The 23,932-nt window shown below is 39.5% G+C and overlaps 1 protein-coding gene across 1 annotated transcript in view; it reads right to left on the minus strand.

Moving 5' to 3' along the window:
• Nucleotides 1-23,932, minus strand: part of Ano5 (anoctamin 5) — a 90,786-nt gene that overhangs the window by 42,841 nt on the left and 24,013 nt on the right. Inside the window, exons 7-9 of the mRNA XM_042054050.1 lie at nt 8,848-8,916; nt 6,754-7,038; nt 1,476-1,589 (exon numbers count right to left, since the gene is read on the minus strand). Of these exons, the coding sequence (XP_041909984.1) occupies nt 1,476-1,589; nt 6,754-7,038; nt 8,848-8,916 (468 nt within the window). The remainder of the gene's footprint in view (nt 1-1,475; nt 1,590-6,753; nt 7,039-8,847; nt 8,917-23,932) is intronic.

The raw sequence follows: 23,932 nt of genomic DNA on the forward strand, positions 1-23,932 counted from the left end.
AACTGCGGAGGAGAGAGTGACCGAGGACAGTGTGCGTGAGCACCCAGCTCCCAGTTTAACACAAGTGAAGGCTGATGATAAAGAGTGACATTTTATACCCTACAAATGCGTTTTCTTGGTCTGTAGGTAATACCACTGACTTTTAGGGAGTGAAAATTGAAGACGGTGTCCCAAGGGTGGTATATGGGGCTGGTGTACATCACCTCTCTAGAAAGCATACGAGAGGAAGCCCAGCACTTCAAAGTTGACAGATGTCAAAGGTGATGAAGTCTGGCTCCTCCTAAAGACAGCTCAGTGCCACTCATTTCCAATGAGCAAGGGAAGCTGTGCTCAAAGGCTGGACGCACAGCTTAAAATACCCTGGGACCACGGCAGGTGCTGTATTTTATAAGAGGGCAATGGGCTAAAAAAAAAAAAATCAATGTAAATAAATCCTCAAAGGTAAATAAAATCCGCAAAGTCTTCAAAGCATAATCGCCTTTGTAAATAAAGATTAACAAAAATGGCTGGCAACACGTGCACTACTCTAACTGGATCTTCCTAAGTATAGCATATATCGGTGTCTTGACTGGAACCCCACACTGTTTTTCTCCAGAAGACTATGGACATCTTGGAGGTGGGAGGCGTTATCGGAGGGCAGACAGTTTCCCTCCTTTATGTTAAAGGACCACAGGCGTGTTAAAAGGGGAAAATGCTTCTGTGAAGTTGCTGCTGCAACCTACAGAAAGCAGATCAGTTATCCTTGCAGAACCAACTTAAAGTCATATTTCACAGTGTTGATTGGTTGGTTGCAGTTTAAGTCACATGGAAAAGTTTGGCTGCAGGCCTTCAAAAACCACTTCTAATGAGAGAGAAAGGGTGTGGATTTGGATGGGATGAGAGGTAGGGAGGATCTTGGAGATGTTTTGATTGAGGGAGCCATTGTGGGGCGAGCAAGAAACCTGGCACTAGAGGAATTCCTAGGAATCCACTAGACATCTGCTTCATTTCTAGGTAGTCCTGACCTCTGAACTTGGGTTCATGGTTGTGTGAAAATAATAGCCAGCAAAATACTTTCTCTGTGATTGAATCCAGTTCTCTATTGGATGGATAAACATGAGTGCATTTACTCATTGAAAGATTCAAAATCTATGAGAAAAGACGGGATAAAAATTTCTGAGTAATGTGTCACCCAAATATATAATATTTAGAGAACGGATCCTAAAGAACATACTGTGTGCAAATACAAATGATCATTAAAAGTACTTTTCAGTAGAAATGCCAGTGTAATAAGGCATCGAATGCACTTTAGCCCTGCGAGTACACTCCTCAGGTTGAAAGCAGGGAGTTTGGAAGTTTTTCCCTTTGCGAAGGAGAACTAAACAGTTTGTAAGAATATGGAAAAATGTTGGACTATTGTTCGATCCCTCAGGAAGGCAGGCTGTGACTGTGAGATAGGAAATGGGATCTGCATTGTGGAGGTCGCTGATACTCACATCGTGGAGTGGGTAGGCAGATAAGTAAGTGCTGGAGTTTAGCAATCTTTCGATTCCAATCTTTTTCTTCCCCTCTTCAACTCCAAAAGGGCATCGTGACAGAATATAGTAAACCTGCCAGGTAGGTACCAGAAGTCAGTAAATGAATTCTACCTACAGCACACAAGTATGCAGGGACTTCAATATGTTGAATATCTGAGGTAAAATGCAGGGACTAAGACAGTAAACCTAAAAGTTAAATGTGAAGACACTTCAGCACCTTGCAGAACTTCAAACTTTTCACACTTTGATACTCGCAAGTGGTCAGTGTCTACTCTGAATGGACACAGGCCCTGACTACAGAAGGATGCTTTTCTTTACAGACTGTAAAGATGATGTAGAGATGCCATAGATTGAGGCACTAGATGGAATTGGCAGGAGTTTTATTCCTGGGTTCTGACAATACCCCATTGCCTTGTTTGGGGCCTGGGGTGCATGAATCATCTTTTAATTTTCTTCTCTTGTATCAAATACCTCTGAGATACTCATGTGCCATAAATTTTTACTAGAATCGGTGTTTCAAGTGCCATTAGTAATAGTTCACTTGGAGAAATAGGGGACTAAATTGTTACGTGGCCAGGTTGGTTTAAGTATTTCTTCAGCCTATCACTCTGATGATATAGACGGGGCTTTTGCTGGACGTTATCTTGTTTACCATACTGGGACTGTTGGTCAAGCTCAGTCCTTGAGACACCTACAGTCTAGATTGTGGGGCTTTTACCCTAAAACTCCTGGTGACCATGTTAGACCTGTCTTCAGGCTCCACCTAGTTCTGTCCCACCTGCAGCTTACATCTGCAGCTTCTTTTGCCACTGAACTCTTGTGCCCTTCATTCATATTGAAATCAACTCCTTGCAAGCTCTTCATAGTTTTCATATTTGATCTCTTCAATGAGTTGTGAATATTTTAATGACATCTAGGATCGTGAATCATTTCTAGAAGATTTTTAATTCATCAGAATGGTCACTATCTCTCTCAGTCAGAGCCGTACAAAACACGAACACATTTGCTGCATCAAAGGACTGGAAACTGGGGATCCCTGGGCTGAAGAATGGAGGTCATGCTAGCAGCATGGAGAGAGGTCATTTCATGCCTCTCAGTGTGAGTGCCAGGGAGCTGTGTGCTTCCTGAAGTAACAAGAGAAACTGTTTCCTGCAAAGTGCATTCCATTTGTGGGTTAACATGTTCAGTTTAGGCAGATGTGCTGCCCCCTGGGCTCCGTTTTCCTGTTACAGGGTACAGAGGGAGATAGATGCTCTAGTTCTAATATGCACTAGAATTTTCAGAATGCCATGTGAGCATGGATTTCAATTTAAAGTTGTCCACTGCCTGGGCCCCTAGCAAAACCATCATCCTGCCTTTTGATGATCTGAAGCCAGCCTCTCTACTCCTACAGGGAAGTCCTAGCAGGTATCTTCTGATGTTAGAGGACACTGCTGGCTGGTTGAGGTCCCAGCCTCCCTGTGGCCTGGAAGATTACTCATTAGCTCCACAGCGTGGGGTTCCTGTCTCCAGCAAAGCTTCCTGTTCTCCACCCAGCCTTATCTGGAGAATGTGTAGGGGCCTGAAGGACTAACCTTAACTTAAAGCTGTCTCTAAATCAGACGCCTGAGTCATCTTTATCTTGATACTGGGCACAGATCCCTACTAAGAAGACTTGTGCTAGGAATTCGCTATAGGACCCTGCTGTCACATGCAAAGCCTGTGTTACAAGCGTGCCATTTAATGCAAAGTAGGTTTGTTCCCAGACTCCCCAGTCCCATCTATTCCTTAAATCTGGAATCAAATTGAGCTGATACACAGAAATCTGTCTCCCAGAGGACTGCCTCTATTTCTGTTGCCCGAGCTGCTTCTTTCCCCTCTCCACATGGTGGCCAACAGGCCTGGGGGAAAGAGGACCCCTCCGGTCTGACAGGAAACTTCTGCATCTACACTGAGAATCTGCTAAGAGCACAGTCACTGTCACCAGTTCCCTGACCCAGATCTTGTGGACAGCAAGCTGTGGCTCCTTTCCCAGCACCTGTGACTTCGGCTGTGCACCCGGGCGTGCAGGAGATAGCGTCTCTGTTTAAACCCCAGAAACCATCTTCACAGGACGCAAGGTCTTCTGCAGCAGTTTCTTCCCATCGCCCTGGCTTCACAGACTGAGGGTAGGGGCTAAATCCACATTAGGTTTGATGTAAGATAATGTGGCTTAAAGGTTTGGTCTTCTATCCAGACCCCAAGAGGTTCAGTCACAAGGCTGAAAAGGCTGGATTACTGGATGTCTGTCGCCTGCAGTACACTTTCAATTTCCTTCAGAAATGTCTCCTTGGACACGCCAGGCGGTGGTGGCGCAAACCTTTAATCCCAGCACTCGGGAGGCAGAGGCAGGCGGATCTCTGTGAGTTCGAGACCAGCCTGGTCTACAAGAGCTAGTTCCAGGACAGGCTCCAAAGCCACAGAGAAACCTTGTCTCGAAAAACCAAAAAAAAAAAAAAAAAAAAAAAAAAAAAAAAAATGTCTCCTTGGTGTCCAAAATTTGACTGACTGGCACAAGTGGCCCAGCAGCTGGCCTTCCTCAGCATTTCACAAATCTGTCTTTTGACGTTTTCTCACTCCTGGCTTTTGATTCAAACTAAGGGACTTTGACTTGATCACACAGAGGTCAATGTGACATTGTATGCCTGGACCAATTTTCATGGTGTTTTGTCTCAGGGAGAAGGGATCGTAGGGAGTGCCAGAGAGATTGGGGGGGAGGGAATGCTAGTTAAGAGAAGAGTCAAAAACATTATCTACCTCTTCATCTTTTGTATGTATGCAAGATTATTATTTTTATGGATTTATTTATTTATTTATTTACTTATTTGTTTTGAGATAGGCTCTTAAGTTCATTGCTCAGGACTGGCTGGAGCTCACTCCATAGTCCAGGCTGGTCCCACACTTAATGGTGATCTTCCTGCTTTAGCCTTTGAAGGGCCTGTATCCCAGATATGAACCACCAGGCCCAGCAAATCCTTTCCACAATGGTCTATTTGCGATATTCATGAAGGATTCTAACAGTCACATAGACACATGGAGAAAAAAAACTGTTATGTCCAGTTGGGGAAGTGTTGTTTCTAGAGGTTCTCAAGGCAGGGTTCCATCAATATACAGAAAACATGGTGTCACTGAATGTCAGCCAAGTGGCACATGCATGTACGATAGCAATGGAATGTGTCCACCACAGATGGACAGGAAGCTGGTGCCCTCCCTTTAGTGTGCTCTGAAAGTCAGGTCTATCCTTATGACCAAAGTGGCACAAAATTTCTTATCGGTTTCTCTTTCCATATAGATGCATTAGGCAGAGGTTCAATTCAGTACTCATGTTAACTGTGTAAGCTTTCCCACCTATACAGGTGGCTAAATCTATATCAAAAATTCTGTACTTTTTCTATTATGGTGGTGTGCACACACATATGCATCATGGGGATTCTCGACTGAACATTATATATGTGTGTCACATGCATGCATTATATAATTTCTTACTGTGGTGTTTGGGAAAATGTTTCAAATATGAGGGTCTGTCCTAGTAAGATGCTCCAGGGATTGATTATTGTGTCCATACACAGACTAAAATGCTGAGTGGGACAGGAAGGAAGAGACTCTTTCTACATCAGCCTTCTAAACGGTGAGCGTGGTGCTTCTGTGTTACAGAAGGAAGGGAGCCCATACTCCCAGACTCAACATAGTGTAGAGAACCCTGATGGCTCTTTGGCCTGGAGAGGGAGGGAGTGGGGGTATGGGTGGAGGGGAGGGGAGGGAAGGGGGAGGAGGAGGGGAGGAGATGGCAATTTTTAATAAAAAATAAATAAACTGGAAACAAAAAAAAAACACACTAGCAAGGTTTACTAGTGACAATGAGCAGCAAAGGATGAGGTGAAGGAATAGCAGTGACCTTCCTGCGCTGAACGGTCTCCTGGTCCATCTTTGTGGAAGGTGGGATAAAGCCTAGATCCAGCGCTTTGTATACATTAGCCTGGCACTAGGCAATTAGTAGCATCCTAGTCATTATCAGAAATATAATTAGAACAATAGAGAACAAGTGCTATTGACTACATTTTCATTCCAGCACAGGACAGTAGTAGGACCTCCGCTTCCAGAGAAGTTATCTTATTATTTAGGAAACAGCAACATTACGGCTCTAGAAGAAGCCTTCTGATACAAGAGCAGCAACTCTCTATTCCCTGAAAGGTGCTGGTTTGACGTGTAGGCCTTTGTATCTTTTAATTCTGCTGGGAAAATGGAGATGTTATCTCCCATTTCATATTCAGTTTGCCTCGTACCAAAATTTTAGTAGCGACATCTGTTTGATATCTCTGTGAATTTAAATAAAAATAATGGTTTAAGAACTAGTAAGAAAACAGAATGTGCCATATCATCTACTTATAAACAGAGAATGTGTGGGTCTCAAGGGCAAATAGGTCTGTAGTGGCTGGGAATCAGATGGTGAAATTAAATCACACACATGTATGCACACGTATACACATGTGCACACACACGATACAAAGACAAGACCAACATGGTCTTTGTTCTTCTGAAGTCAGATGTCTAAAGAGAATAAGAGCTAATTCCCACAGAGCAGTGGCTGTGTGTTAGGTTTTGTTCAAAGCTGTTTGCGGATGAATTCACTGAAGTTTCAGGGTAACATAAGAAATGTATGTGATCTCAACCCAGCACAAGGAAACAGTGGTGTCTGGGGCTTCCAGTCAGCAAAGTACAAGACCTTGGACTACAGAAGGAGAAGAAATAATGTTGACAAGCCTGAAGATGATGTAATAGGGGAGAAAATGTCTGAGGCTCCTTGAAGCCTATCTATATATAAAGAAATTAAAATATTCAAACTGAATTAAAATGATCGATATTCTGATGTTAAATTTATAAAATCCAATTTTAAGATCATGGAATCAATTTACAATGATGCTATAAGACACAAACCCTTGGGCTGTAATTGATAGGCTGTTCTGGAGTTACATAATGCCTCCTACACTATTGTATCTACTATCAATCACCTGCTCTTAAATAATATTTGAGGAACAGGGATTTTAACAAGTTAAAACTGGACCTAACAGACTCCAGCCCTGCATAATCCTATGAGATGGTTATACTTGCCATGCCTAGGAAAACCCTGCGTGCTTAGCTTTGAGCCTGCACAATCCCGTAAGTGCAAAGTCTTACACAGCACATGTGGAGAGAGGTGTCCAAAGCCTTCACTACTTACAATTCTGTTTCTTGCTGAAGATGGAAAGAAAGTGGCCTCGTCTTCAATGAGAAAGAGCTCCTGACGATGTCTGCTGAACTGGGCAGTGAAATACTCAGGGTGAGGGTACTTCACAGTGGCTGGGAGCTTCACAGGCCCAAGCATGTACCTCAGAGGTGGGTACTTTGGCCGTGGGATGTCACTCAACTTAATAGGCATTTTGATTCCCAGCACTTCAGCATAAGTGACTAGGACCTCCCATGGGGCATGGATCTTCACGAAGAAGGTTTTTCCATCTTCAGAGTTCTGCATAAAAAAGAGACAGAGTGAAAGAAAGTTAAAGATTAAAGAAAGCAAATCTCAAATTCTCAATGATGAAAATAAAATTTCAATTTAATCAATTTTTAAGCAAAACTTTTAAGAAATAAGATTCCCCTAAGATGTTCATGTGTGTGTACTATGGTGGCTTGAAGGAGAATAGCTTCCATAGGCTCATATGTTGAGTGCTTTATCCCTAGCTAGTGGAATTATTTGAGAAGGATGAGAAGGTGTGGATTTGTTGGAGGAAGTGTGTCACTGGGAGAGAGCCTTGAAGTTTCAAATGCATACTTCAGGTCCAGTGTCTTACTCTCTTCTTCCTGTCATGAATCAACATGGAATCTCTCAACTGTTCTTGCCTCTGCAAAGTGCTCCTACATCACATATTCTTAACCTCTGAAATCATTGCCCCCCTCCAAAAAACTTTGTTTTGTAAGTTGCCTTGGCCATGGTATCTTATCATAGTGAAAGAAAAGAAACTAAAACATGTACTAACATAGGAATTAACATATATGTATTATATACTTGTGTATATATGCATGCCACAAGGAGGAGTGCTACAGAGACACATGGAGACTGAGAAAGAATTTTGTTTGAAATATACTACAGGTCTATGGCTATACTAGCATAAATATACTCAATATCATCTATAATATACTTCAGTGTGTCTAGTTTACTCAGCACTAGATTGATTCACAGTGATATTATATATATACATATATATATAAATATAAAATTCTAGACACTATAATAGTTTTTGGTGAGTATCATCTCAGGATTTTGTTTAGATAATCATGTGAGGTTATTAATATTTATTATATTATATTACATTTTACTACATTACATTATATTATATGCATGCTGTTAGATATTCGCACTCTTCTTCCACAGTTCCTGCATAGACCCGACCTGAAGGTCCACTACAAAGGAAAGTAAGTTATATATTGTGTTGTATTACACACATTTATTAATTGGATCAGTAAAAATTGATGAGAAATAATAGAAAAGGAAAACAAAGTTGGAGGATATCAGAAGAGTCACAGACAGAATGTGATCTTAAGTAGGGCTTTAAGTACAACTTTAAAGGTAATTGTAGAGAAGCAGTAATAAACATAAATGCAGCTGCAGAATAAAATAATGTCACCTATTCATGAACAGGGTACTATGGGTTACATAGTGGCTATCCTGCAAGACAGCCAGGCCCAGTGTGCAATGTGACAGGCAGCATCAAGGTAAAAGAGCTATGTAAACAAAGTGCTTCATCTTTGTATACTCTTAGTGGAAAGCACATGTGTGTATATGTGTTCGATGTTGCATATGTAGTGTGTGGGTGTGGGTGACTGAAGTCAGTCTTGGGTGTAGCTCCATGGGAGTCATCTAGCTTGTTTGCTTGTTTGCTTTGAAATGGTCTTTCACTGGGACTGGGGCTCACCAATGAGGGCAAACTTGATGGGCACCATGTCCCAGGGGCTCACTTGTTTACCACTGTTGGCATTATAAGAACATATTACCACATACAGAGTTTTATATGGTTTCTGGGTGAATTTATATGGCAAGCACTTTACAGATTGGCCTTTCTTCAACTTCCTATGCTGCGTATTTTAAGAAGCTTCACTGAAACGTCACCTCACTGACTGCTGACCTGTGAAAATGCAGGACTTCTTGTCTCCATGCATGTTTCTGTAGCCAAAAGATTTATGTATCGCTCCAAACCCACTATCTATCTAGCCAAATACATAAATAGAAGAAAAGCCCACTTAAAATAAAATCCTTGCATAATTTATCAAATATAGTTACCATTTTATCTTCAATTTCCAACTCAAGACCCGTTTTTCTGAGATTTAGTTCAAACTCGCGTCTTCTTTCCTATGGCAGAAATAAATGAAACGGGTGGTGCAGATACTCTGCCTTAGTGGACAGTGCCAGCCTGATACTCCGTAGTAGCTGATAATGCCAGGTCAACCCTTTGTGTTTGTTGGCAGTGCCAGGGTGACTCTCTGTGTTAGTGCACAGTGACAGGCTAACACTCTGCTAGCTGACATGCCTGGCTAACCTTGGTGACAGCTTATTAAGGGCTAGGCAGACTCGAGGCTGTGCTTCCAGAGGGTTTTAGAACCTTCCATGGTTGTATGTAAAAATATACTACAAAGCATTCTTGACTTCAGGTCATGGGCTGGTTTTGACCTATACCATGATCGACAAAACTCTAGAAATACAAAGTAGGAACAGTCTCTAAGATTCAGAAGATTCACATTTGACGATGCACACAAACTTCACTGACTGATTTGACAGTATGTGAAACTTGGAGACAGAGACACACAGGCTCCTAGCTGGTGCAGGGTCAACATTACAAAGATCAGTGATCTTCAGACAAATAATTCTAATGCCACTGCTGTGGGAACTCTTTCAGCCACTCGCCTTTACGATATCAGCCTATTTGGGCGTGGTCTCTTGTACTATAAATGTAGAAGTAAAGCTTGCACAGCCTCTTTCTCGGCTACTGGATTTGGTTCCTGTTCCCCACTTGTGTGGAGAACTGTGATCTGTGTATCTACCCTGAAATAAAGAACCCTTTATTATATCAATTCTCAGCTAGTGTGGGATTACTTTATAGCATCCATCTACATCTGGAGCCAGACACGATTGCTCCTGGCAGCACCCATCTAGTCCTGAGAGAATGTTGAGCACCGAAGACACTCCACTTGGAGCTTGTTTTATTCTTGGCAAAATTGGCCTTTGGGCAAAGAACTGCCCATGCCTCGACCACTGACAAAATGTACAATGTTTGTACAGAACAGGCAGGATACAAGAAAAAAGACTACCAAACCTTGCCAATACAGGGTAAGGTGGTTTTGAAAACTTACCTGCCTCTGAAAATGGTCTGTTAGTTACTCTAGGCCTTAGCCAAAGTTGGTTGCTCCAACATTGCAAATGAGACTGTGGGTGATTGCCCAGGTAGTCAGTTGTCTCTGTCATTTACTGCATATTTTGGAAGTTGCTTGATTAACTTCCTGTTTACTCAAGTAATATTATTTCCTTTCTCAGGTCTTCAATGGGGTTGAAGACTAGATCGTTGTAGTTATTTTCCTCTCATGACTTAACCAAGCCATTTCTAATACAAAACTTAGACTCCTTAGGATAGGATAATTATTGAAACATTTAGAATATGTTTCTTGCTTGATATTGTTTTTGCTGGTTGTAATTCTAATTTTTATACTTGATACTTGTTTTTTATTGTATATAGTTTTGTACTAGGCTTAGCACTCTCTTATTTAGACAAAGGGGAAGGTGCTACGGGAACTCCTTCAGTCAATAGCCTTTAAGATACCAGTCTACGTGGGCATGGCCTCTTTTTACTATAAATGTAAATGTAAAACTTGTGAGTCCTCCCTTTCTCAACTTGTGGGTTCAGTTTCTGTTCCCTGCTCTTGCACAGACTGTGATCTGTGAATCTACTCCTAAATAAAGAACCTTTTATTATACTCAATTCTGCATGTATAACATCCATCTGCATGACACAGCAGGCCATAATCTCATCGTGGTTTTTGATCGTGACTAGAAAGAGGACTTTCACTTAGAGAAAAAAGGTTAAGATTCACCATAAATCATGGCTTAAGAATAATTACTGTAAGATTTAGACAAAGCCTTGCTGAAGAAAGCCTTTTCCAGCCTTCATTGTGAACAGTTCAGAAAACTGAACTTTGAAAGGCTTCACTAGGTTATATTGAGTCATTTATGATCAGTAGGTTCCTTTACATTAAAGTTCTGGCAGACATAATAAGGAATCCCTGCTTCATTTCTGCTTCCACTGATAATATGAAGGGGCCTATGTCTAAAAATCTTCCCCACACAACTATCTTGACTTAAATATATTTCTTCAATATATAACAAAATTAAAAACCCAGTAGGAATGGAGAATAATTTAAAATGCTGCATCCAGCACCAACAGAGTGACTAAATCTCCAGTTGCAAAGAAAGGGCTTTTGTAACTTAGAGAGTCACCCACCCTAAGAGTTCAATAGAATTGATGGCAAAAATGAGAGGGAATTCCAGGTCATTAACCATTGTTTTAAACTTTAATGCTTTGTAATTCATGAAATTACTCTAGATTTCTTAAAAAGTCTATTGATTTTTATTTTATGTGTATGTGTTGGAGCAAGGAGTGCTATACAGTATCTGTACAGCTGACAGATTCTTAGACAGACCCACAGTGTACAACTTGTGGGGACCTGACTTGTAGAGCTTCAGAGACACTTGTCTTTTGGACAGTCACTGTCAATTTTACAGAAACCTTGTGAAGATATGAGTCTTCTTCCCTTCAAAATGGGATTCATTCCCAAAATACCTCAACAATGTAGCTTCTTCCTGTATGGGTAAGGGAATGACCATCCCATGGGGCCTTAGAGTGATAACATACACTCTTGGGTCTAATAGTCAAATCTACTTAAAGTCAGTCCCCCAGAATTACCTTTGCTAATAGACCACATAGAGATTTTAAAAAGACAGGAAGACAGCCTTTCAGCTTTTATTGACAAACAGGTCGGGATGTTACCAAAACTGGTTACCCCAATAGAGATTGGGGTGAGGGGAGTGGAGTCCAAGGTTCAGAAATGTCTACTGATCTTATCAAATGGTTTGGAATGTCAGGTATTTGCCCTTGGATGCTGGCTCCTCCTGAATGGTGTCACCTTTTCATAGAGTGCTACTTTTTCAGGTTCTATCTATTTTTATGATTCTGAAGTGCATGTTGATACCATCCTTAATGCCTGTGTGGGTTATATAAACTGGAAACCTCATGGGAGGGCGAAGAGCAGCAAGCACAGCAAGAACAGCAGCAGCAACAAAGAAGAAGAGAAACAGTGTGATTAGAGAAAACATAGAAAGAAGAAATGGGATATGATGAAAAGATTTATGTTAGTTAATTTATTTTGTTTATGCTCAGACCTAATTAGTCAGGTTTTTGCCTGATAGAGCAAATCTTTTTGAATCCTGAGAGTTTTAGTGGAACTTAACCCCAACATAAACCTGGATATGTATGAGTATCTTACCTGCATCTATGCCTGTGCATCATATGTGTGGAGTGCCCACAGAGGACAAAAAGGGACATATGGGTTTCTAGGACTGGTGGCATGGACAGTACTGAACCTCCAAGTATATGCTGGGAGCCACACATACATGTTTCTGCAAGAGCTTCTAACGCTCTTAACTACTGAGCTATGTCTCAATCCACCTTTTAAAATTACTTGCACAAAACTCAGGGGTTTTGAGGAATCTATAATTCAGTAACTCCACCCTGCTTCTGATTCTTAACTGCACCTTAGTTTTTGACTGTGCCCTGGAAGAAATGTGTAATAATGCAATACTTAGACTAGTTGGTGTGGTGTTCAATTAAAGCCACACATTTCTGTCTGAGTATGTATTTTGCTGTGTGTGTATGAGTATATTCATCTTACAGATGGAGAACATTTGGAGATGGGTCAGACTTTGGGGAACAGTTGAAGAGTGGGATCATTGTTTTAGACATTGATGAAATTTGCACAGAGATGTGAATGCACACTAAGTTAGGTACATTTGCAGAGAACTGTGGACTAGAAGGGAAGGTTCTGGATTTAAAACTGAGAGACAAAATGGTGTCATCAAAGAAGTGAGCCTGCTTGTTCTTGCCTCATTAGAAACTCAATTTCTTTATTGGCATTAGACTATACTTCTTTGAAATTTCAGTGTCTACTGAAAACCAGCAAAGACATTCAGACTTGAGGATTGCAACTTCTCAATTTTTGACTCTCCATTCATAGCCAATCATTCTTGTATTAGTTGAACCATAGCGATTCTAAGAATCCCATATATATACACATACATATATATATATATACACATATATATACACATTTTATAAGCTGCTACTCTAGAAAACCTTTAGTAATACACTAGTTAAGCAAGACAAAAACTGAGATTTGGCTATTGCTTTACATGTGGAGATGGGCATTGAGGTTGGGATGCATGGATCTTTGCATGTAGTACACTAAAGTTTTTATTTAAAGATTTTTTGGCAGATAAGTAATAATATGTCAGGAAGGGATATAGAGACATTTATATGAGAATAATAACAATTTTTGACTATCAGAATTAAGCTGGATGAAGATAAGAGGGGTAAGGAGTAAAGATGCTTTCAGAACCTCATCTACTGCAGCTGTATCACATAAGCTAAATTATGGAGTGAGCCAGCCTGGGTGCTCATCAACAGATGTGTTGCTTTGAATAATGATGGCCCCCACAGACTCATATATTTGAGTGCTTAGTCATCAGGGAGTAGCATTACTTAGAAGAATTAGGTGGCCTTCTTAAAGAATATGTATCAATGCCTGTGGCTTTCATGATTTTGAGAGCCTAAGCCAGGCCCAGAAGCTCTCCCTCTCTCTCTCTCTCTCTCTCTCTCTTTCTCTCTCTCTCTCTCTCTCTCTCTCTCTCTCTCCCTCTCTCTCTCCTTCTTGCCTGTGGATCCAGATGTAGAACTCTCAGCTACTTCTTCAGCACCATTCAGCCTGCATGCTACCATGCTCCCTGCTATGATGATAATGGACTAAACCTCTGAAATTGTAAGACAGCCCCAATTAAAAGCTTTCCTTTATAGGAGTTGTTGTGGTCATGGTGTCTTTTCACAGCAATGGAACACTGACTACAACAACAGAGGAGCGAGTGGACAAGGACAGAATACATCAGAAACTGGAGATCATGGTGTTAAGGGAAGAAGGCTGGACTAACAAAACAAGTATTGTTGTGGTGTGGGGAGGGTGTGACAGTGAAAGGGGGACATAAAGACGTGGAAGAGGGAGAAAGAAACAGATGGGGTGAGCATAATCAAAGCATATTATAGGCAAGTATGAGAATGTCACACATTCCATAACCAACAATTGCTAAAGAAGGCTTACAAAAGGAAAGAAGAAAGTAAGAGAGGGATGGATGGACAGATGGATGGGTGGATGCAGGAAGGGAGGGAGTATAATGGCATTTCAATTGTATTTTAATAAATAAAGATTGCTTGAAGATCTGAGAGTAAACAGTCCCACTGGTCAGCCTTACAGACCAGTTTGTACTAACACACATCTTTAATCCCAGTAGCCACACAGTAACATGCACCTTTAATCCCAGTAGCCACAATAATATGCACCTTTAATCCAAGTAGCCACAATGGCACACACCTTAATTCCAGTAGCCACACTAGTTGTCATAGAAATCTGGTGGTGTATGCCTTTAATCCCTGTGGTACATGCCTTTAATCCCAGCCTTAGAGAAGATTATAAAATGGGAAGAAACAACTCTCAACACACAGTCTCATTCTGAAATTCTCAGAGGCAGGAGAGACATTTAAGACTGAGTTTGAGGTAAGAGCCTGTGGCTGGCTGTTTTGCTTTTCAGATCTTCAGGTTGAACTCCAGTTTCTGACCCTGAACTTTTATTAATTGTGCTTCATTTGGAACTCACATGTATTCCAACTCCATGCCTACCAAAACTGGCTCAAAAGGGCCATGTCCAAAGGTATCCCACCCCACCCACTTGGCATGATTTCACCTAATAAGTATTTTTCTACCAAAACCCTGCCAGAGCAGAGCTACCCATTTGGTAGACCTGCTGCGTGGTGACTTGGCAATTTCCCAGGCTCGTGCACACTTCCCCCCTGCCATGCTGTGACTTGAACAGTTTCTGGTTTATGTTCCCAGACAAGAATTTACTGAGATCTCATAACAGAGGTAGGTTCATTTGATTAATAAATAAATCAATAAATAAATCTGGAAGTTATATAATTATAGAAAATATCACCATCAAGGAATTTAATAATCTTTCCCTTATATTATAGATGATATTCTGCAGGGTTTATATTGTTTTTCTGATGCATCCATTTACTTAATCATATGACTTACCTTTGTTTTTCATATTATCTCCTTTAAAAATGGTATAACAGAGCCAAGAACGAAGTACAGTCTTTATGAACTAATAATGAACAGCTAGCTGACAGTATATATACCATTGAAAATCAAAAGTTAGCTGAAAAAATTAATACCATTGAAAAGGATAACATAAATTTTACATAAAAGTTCAAGCCATAATAAAGAGTGCTGAAAAATTATCTGAAAGAATTCATAGTGCTGAATTTAAAAGTTAAAATTTGTTAAAAAGTTATGATAAGTTAGCAGATAGAGTATCTCTTCAGGAAGGCATTCTGCACACCATCCAAGTAATATCCAAGGAAGAGAAGTTATCATTATTAGAAAATTTTATACCTTGAAATCATACATGTAAAATGAGGCCTAGAGGTTATGTGAGTCAATGAAATCATTATATATATTCACAGGTCAAGAGATTCATGCTTTACAAAAGACAGTCGTAAAAAGATTTGAAATGATTGAGGAAATTATCAGAACTGATAAGCAGGGGATGGAGGTAAAAGGACAGGATTTAACATCACCATTACCTGTCAGAGTCAGAGATGACATACCAAGGGTTTTAGCTACTTATACTGTAATCATCTCTAACAAACCATCCAGCACTAAATACCCAGAAGGATTCAGAGAATGTGAATGGAAACCTATAGGTATGAATGATCTAAAGGAAATTAAACAAGCACTAGTATCTTATGACTTGTATTTACCATTTGTTATGGAGATGGTTTCCAGCAATAAGGCTATCACACATGACTTGTTTCAATTAGTTTCAGCAATCCTAGAAGATGGGCCACAACTACTGTGGAAATGCTAATGATGAGAAGAGGCAAAACTTTTAGAACACCATGGAAGAACAAAAGGATTTGAAGCTTCCCAAGTTCAAATTCTTGGCAAGGGCACTTATGCTTATATGTAGGATCAAGCTCTTTATGATGAGCACATCCTTTACCTATGCCAAAGAGCAGCTGTAAATGCTTGGGGCAGGATTCAAGAATCAAGAAAAATAATTGAATCATATGCTAGGTTTAAAGAAGGCCAAAGAGAACCCTTTAATGACTTTTTACAAAGATTAACTAAGGACGTAGAAGAGGAAGATAGAGGAGTTCTTATAGAATCTTTGACTTTTGAAAATGATAACTTAGGAGTCCTGGGACACTGGCAGACCAGGATTGAGCCAATGACCTGATCCAGAGTCAGTGATCTTCACTAGAACAGGTACAGGTAAGTAACCTCTGAGGGAGTGAGTGAGAACCAGAGACCACTGAGGGTCTGGATGTGAATCTGGTTCCTTCAAGGGAGTAGACCTAAGCCAGGACCCCTATGGGTCTGGGCATGAGTCTAGGACCTCCCAGGAACTAGGCCTGAGTCAGGACTTCTGCAATTCTGGACATTAATCTGGGATCTCAGAGGGTGTAGGCAGGAATCAGAGATCTCTGTGGGGCCAAGTATGAGTCTGGGACCTCAGAGGAAGTAGGCCTGAGCCAGGACCTCTGTGGGTCCAGGCATTGGTCTGGGACATCAAAGGAAATAGGCAGGAATCTGGATCCTCTGCAGGTCCAAGAGTGAGTCTGGGATCTCTGTAAGAGTAACCCTGAGTTAGGTCCTCTGCTGTTCTGGGTGCACCTAAGCCTGGGAACTTCAAGGCAGTAGACTAGAGCCAGGAACCTTTGCAGGATGAACTTCAAGAAAGGAAATTCTGCAGGAGGGGATAGAGACCAGTATTTACAGAAACAGGTCAAACCTGGTGACCTAGGCCAAAGTAGGCATGAGACAGAAAACTCCAAGGGAGCAGACCAAAGCACAGGAACACTGTGCTATCTCCAGGAACATGGAGTAACCAATGGGTAACTAGAACTGTGGCACTGACTGAACCACGAGTAGCAACCATCTGAGCTTTGGATTCACTGGCATCTTGAAGATTATTCAACAGAATCTCAGAAAGCTCCAACCACACCTATGAGAGAAAAAAATGAGTAGAAAAGGTAAGAATACATGCAACACTACAAAGAGCAAAACAACACCAGAAAAACATAAAGACCCTACAATAGCAAGTCATGAACAACCAAATATAGATGAAGTAGAAGAAAAGGACCTATAAAATAACTTCAAGAGAATGTTTGAAACTCTTAAATGAGAAATTCCCTTAAAGAAATGGAGGAAAAGACAAACAAAAAATTGGAAGACATCAGCAAACCAGTTAAAGAAAACCAAGAAAAATAAATAAAACATATGAAAGAAACTATTCAGGATTTGAAAACTGAAATAGAGACAAAAAAAAACAAGCTGAAGGAATAAAAGAAACAGAAATAATGAAAAAATGGTCAGGAACCATAAGCGCAAGTATGAACAGCAGAATACAGAGATGGAAGAGAGAATCTGAAGCACTGAAGATACAATAGAGGAAATAGACTCATCAGTTAAAGAAAACATTAATTCTAACAAAAGCTTAACCCAAAATATTCAGAAAATATGGGATACCATTAAAAGGCCAAATCTAAGAATAATAGGTATAGAAGAAAAAGAAAAAAATTTCAACTCAAAGCACAGAAAATATATTTAATGAAATCATAGAAGAAAACTTTCCCAACCTAAAGAAAGATATGCTTATGAAGACGCAAGAAGCTTACAGAACACCAAATAGACTGGATCCAAAAACAGTCCTCTCACCACATAATAGTCAAAACTCTAAACATACAGAATAAAGAAATAATATTAAGAGCTGCAAAGGAAAAGGGCCAATTAACACAAAGATCTATCAGAATTACATCTGACTTCTCATTGGAAGCAATGAAAGCCAGAAGGTCATGGTCAAACATTATGCAGACATTAAGAGACCACAAATGCCAGTCTAGACTGTATACCCAGCAAAACTGTCAATCACCATAGAAAGAAAAAACAAGCTATTCCACGACAAATCTAGATTTTGCCAATACCTAGCCACAAACACAGCCCTACACAAAATACTAGAAAAGAAACTCCAACCTAAGGAAGATGGCTACACTAACAAAAACACAGACAATTGATGATTTCATTACAGCAAATACCAAAGAAGAAAAAAATGCACAAATTAATATCACCAATGATGAAAACTAAACTAACAGAAGATGGCAACCACTGGTCATTAATATCCCTTAATGTAAATGGAGTCAACTCACCTATTAAAAGGCACAGGCTGACAGATTGGTTATGAAAACAGAATCCATCCTTCTTCTGTATACAAGAAATGCATCTCAACCGCAAAGACAGATATCATCTCAGAGTAAAGGGTGGGGAAAAATATACCAATCCAATGCACCTAAGAAACAAGTGGGTGTAGCTATCCTAATATCTAACAAAATAGACTTCAAGCTAAAATCAGTCAAAAGAGACAAAGAAGATCTTTTCATATTAGTCACAGGAAAAAAATCCATCAAGAGGAAATTTCAATATTGAACATCTATGCTCCAAATAAAAGGGCACCCTCATATGTCAAAAACACACTTCTAAGGCTTAACTCAAATATTAAACCCCTCTCACCACTGGATAGGCCAGCCAGACCAAAAAAATGAACAGAAAAATAAGAGAACTAACAAATGTTATGACTCAAATGGACTTAACAAACATATATAGAATATTCCATCTAAACAGAAAAGAATATACCTTCTTCTCAGCACCTCATAGAACCTTCTAAAAAATTGACCACATACTCAGTAACCAAAAAACCTCAAAAATACAAAAAATTGGAATAACCCAATGTACCTTATGAAATAACCATGGTCTAAAAGAAGATATCAACAGTAAAAATAATTCCAGAAAACCCAAAAACAAAGGGAAATTAAACAATGCTCACCTGAATCATCAATAGGTCAAAGAAGAAATAGAGGGGGAAAATAAGACTTCCTAAATTTCAATAAAAATGACCACACAACATACCCAAATTTATGGGACACAATGAAAGCAATGTTAAGAGGCAAGTTCATAGCACTAAATACCTACATAAAGAAGCTGGAAAAAATCCCACACTAGTGAATCAACAGAACATTTGAAAACTTTAGAACAAAAAGAAGCAAACTCACCTAAGAGAACTAGGTGGCAGGAAATAATCAAACTGAGAGCTGAAATCAACAAAATAGAAACAAAGAAAACAATACAAAGAATCAATGAGACAAAGAGTTGCTTCTTTGAGAAAATCAACAAAATAGACAAACCTTTATCCAAACTAACCAAAAGGCAGAGAGAGAATGTCCAAATTAACAGAATCAGAAAAGAAATGGGGGACATAACAACAGACATGGAGGAAATACAGAGGATCATCAGGTCATATTTTGAAAACCTGTACTCCACAAAATTGGAAAACTTAAAGGAAATGGACAACTTCTGGATAAATATAACTTACCAAAATTAAATCAAGACCAGATACACAAATTAAACAGACCTATAACTGCTGAAGAATTAGAAACAGTCATCAAAAGCCTCCTAACCAAAAAAGCCCTGGACCAGATGAATTCAGCTCAGAATCCTACAAGACGTTCAAAGAACAACTAATACCAATACTCCTCAAATTATTCTACACAATAGAAACAGAGGGGAACATTGCCAAACTCTTTTTATAAGGCTACAATTACCCTGATACCCAAACCACAGAAAGACATTACTAAGAAAGAGAATTAGAGACCAGTCTGACTCATGAACATTGATGCAAAAATACTAAATAAAATACTGGCACATCGAATCCAAGAACACATCAGAACCATCATCCACCATGACAAACTTGGCTTCATCCCACAGATGCCGGGATGGTTTAACATACGAAAGTCTGTCAACGTAATCCACCATATAAACAAACTGAAAAATGAAAACCACATGATCATCTCATTAGATGTCGAAAAAGCTTTTAACAAAACACAGCATCCCTTCATGATAAAAGTATTGCAGAGAGCAGGGATACAAGGAACTTACCTAAACATATTTAAAGCAATATACAGCAAGTCAACAGCCAACATCAAACTAAATGGAGAGAAACTCACAGTGATTCCACTGAAAACAGGAACAAGGCAAGGGTGTCCACTCTCTCCATATCTATTCAATATAGTTCTTGAGGTCCTGGCTAGAGCAATAACACATCAAAAGGAGATCAAGGTGATACAAATAGAAAAAGAGGAATTCAAACTCTCATCGTTTGCTGATGATATGATAGTTTAAAAATTCTACCAAGGAACTTCTACAACTCATAAACATTTTCAGCAATTTAGCAGGATACAAGATTAACTCAAAAAAATCAGTAGCCCTCCTATACACAGATGATTAAAGGTCTGGGAAGAAATCAGAGAATCAACACCCTTCACAATAGCCACAAATAGCATAAAATATCTCAGAGTAACTCTAACCAAACAAGTGGAAGACTTCTAGGACAAGAACTTTAAATCTTTAAAGAAAGAAATTTAAGAAGACACCAGAAAGTGGAAAGATCTCCCATGCTCTTGGGTAGGCAGAATTGACATAGTAGAAATGGCAGTCTTACTAAAAGCAATCTACAGATTCAATGCAATGCCCATCAAAATCCCAGCAAAATTCTTCAAAGACCTTGAAAGAACGGTACTCTACTGGTGTATGATTTGTTCCTTTCATTGGTTGAATAAAGATACTGCCTTGGCCTTTTGATAGGGCAGCCCGTAAGTGGGTGGAGTAGACAGAACAGAATGCTGGGAAGAAGGGAAGTGTAGCAGATGCCATGATTCTCCTTCCCAAGATGGACGCTGGTTAGACTCATGCCAGTAAACTGCAGCCTCGTGGTGACATACAAATTATTAGAAATGGGTTAGATCAGGATGTGAGAGTTGGTCAATAAGAGGCTATAAATAATGGGCCAGGCAGTGTTTAAATGAATATAATTTGTGTGTTGTTATTTCACGTTATAAGCTAGCCGGGCAGTGGGACACAGCCCACCGCTCCACTTGCTACACTCAACTTCATATGGAAAAACAAAAACCCAAGATAGCCAAAACAATCCTGTACAATAAAAGAACTTCTGGAGGCATCACAATCCCTGACTTCAAACTTTACTACAGAGCTACAATACTGAAAACAGCCTGGCACTGGCATAAGAATAGACAGGAGGACCAATGGAACTGAATAGAAGACCTGGATATCATTCCATACATTTTCAAACACATAATCTTTGATACAGTAGCAAAAAATATCAAATGAAAAAAAAAGAAAGCATATTTAACAAGTGTTGCTGGCATAACTGGATATCAACATGTAGGAGAATGAAAACAGACCCATATCTATCACCATGCACAAAACTCAAGTCCAAATGAATCAAAGACCTCAGCATAAAGCAGCCACACTGAACCTCATAGAAGAGAAAATGGGAAGTACACTTGAACACATTGGCACAGGGCACCACTTCCTAAATATAACCCCAGCAGCACAGACACTGAGAGAAACAATTAATAAATGGGACCTCCTGAAACTGAAAAGTTTCTGTAAAGCAAAAGACACTATCAACAAGACAAAATGACAGCCTACAGAATGGGAAAAGATCTTCACTAATCCCACATCAGACAGAGGTCTGCTCTCCAAAATATACAAAGAACTCAAGAAATTGTACACCCAAAGATCACATAATCCAATAAAAATATGGAGTACAGACCTAAACAGAGAACCATCAACAGAGAAATCTAAAATGTCTGAAAGACATTTAAGGAAATGTCCAAAATCCTTAGTCATCATAGAAATGCAAATCAAAAATAATTCTGAGATTCCTGTAAGAATGGCCAAGGTCCAAAACACTGATGACAACTTATGCTGGAAAGCATGTGGGGAAAAGGGAATACTCCTGCATTGCTGGTAGGAATGTAAGCTGGTATAACCCCTTTGGATGTCAGTGTGATGATTTCTCAGAAATATAAGAAACAACCTTCCTCAAGACCAGTAATAATACTTTTTGGTATATATCCAAAGGATGCTTAACAGTGCCACAAGGACATGTGCTCAACTATCTTCATAGAAGCTTTGTCATAGCCAGAACCTGGAAACAACCTAAATGCCCCTCAACCAAAGAATGGATAAGGAAAATGTACATTTACACAATGGAGTACTACACAGAAAAAAATAACGACATTTTAAATTTTGCAGGAAAATGGATGGAGCTAGAAAACATTTTTGAGTTAAGTAATCCAGACCCAGAAAGAGAATTATCACATGTACTCACTCATAGGTGGTTTTTAAACATAAAGCAATGAAAACTAGCCCACAAACTGGTGTAGGAGGTACTTCTTTCTATGTATTGCTTTCATTGGTCAAATAAAGAAAGTGCCTTGGCTTTTGATAGGGTAGAATCTTAGGTAGGTGGGGAAGAGAGATCTGAATTCTGGGAGGAAGAAAGCAGAGTCAGAGAGCCACCATGGAGCCAGCTGCCAAGTCAAACATGCTGAAACTTTCTTGGTAAGCCACAACCCTGTGGTGACATACAGATTATTAGAAATGGGTTGAATCAAGCTGTGAGAGTTAGCCAATAAGAGGCTAGAAATAATTGGCCAAGCAGTGATTTAATTAATAAAATTTCCGCAAGGTTATTTCGGGTGTAAGGTGGCTGGGTGGGTCAGAACAAGAAGCCCATGCTCCTAATACAATAACAAACTACAATTCTAGAGAACCTAGACAACAATGAGCACACTAAGAGAGACTAACATAGATCTAATGTATATGGGAAGTAGAAAAAGACAAGATTTCTTGAGCAAATTGGGAGCATGGGAATCTTGGGGGAGGGTTGAAGGGCGATGGAAATGGCAGGGAAGGGGACAGAGAAAAATGTAGAACTCAATAAAAATTTTTAAAAAAAGAATGAAAGTCTTATAGAACTCTTTGCTAAAACTATCTGGTCCTATACTTCATATTTATTCATTTATTTATTTTTGGTTGATTAGGAAACTTTTAATGACTGCTTCTATTTCCTTAGGAATTATCATTCTATTCAAATTGTTTATCTGACCTTGATTTATCTGTGATAAGTGGTATTTGTCAAGCAATTTGTTCATTTCTCTTAGAGTTTCCAATTTTGTGGAATAAAGTTTTTTTTGAAATATATATAAAAAAGAAGATGGCAGCTTAGAATGCAGATACTTGGACTTTTATAGATTAGATCAGTATCAATGGATTTATGGATCTTGCATACAATGAATGTTGAGACATTTGACTATTATCCTGAGTCTTTGGTTATGAAAAGCAATTTCCAAAGGTACAAGGAGACATCAAATTGCCAAATGTTTTAATTGTGGTAGACTATGACATCTGAGAAGGTATTGTAGACAAGGCATTCCCAGAAATATTGTCTCTTTTGGGAATGACAAAAATAGAAAATGTCAATCTTCTGGATTATATAGAAGATATTGCAAAGGCTGTCATTGGACCAATGAATATAGATCAAAAAAAGACAAACAATGCAACCTGAAATCACTGGGAAACTCTTTGGGGGGCCTCTCACAGGCCCTCAGGTCAAATGTGGTTCAGTCATTCCCAGTCACAGTGGAGGACATGTCTCACCAGAAAAATTTAAAAATTCAATGTGTGCTGGATAAATCCATACTGTTCTGGATGATGGATTTGAGCATGAGGATGAATCTAAAGTTCTAATAGAAAGTAGGGATTGTATATTTTGACAGACTTCTATAAATTATCAAAGACCAAAGCTAAGAGTACATATACATAACATTGTATTTGAGCGATTATTGGACATAGGTGTGGATGTGACCATCATTACTCCAGAATCTTGGCATTCAAATTGGCCTCTTCAAGAGGCAGATCTTCAAATTCTATGTATTGGAACCATATCTCAAGTGAAATAAAACATGAGATGGATTTTAATGCATAGGGTCAGGAGGACAGAATGGAAGGCTGGGACCATATGTGGCTAATATCACAGTAAATTTATTGGACCATGACCTGCTGCAGCAATGGGA

This window comes from Arvicola amphibius, chromosome 12 (genome assembly GCF_903992535.2).
Source record: "Arvicola amphibius chromosome 12, mArvAmp1.2, whole genome shotgun sequence".
In the NCBI taxonomy this organism is placed as follows: Eukaryota; Metazoa; Chordata; class Mammalia; order Rodentia; family Cricetidae; genus Arvicola; species Arvicola amphibius.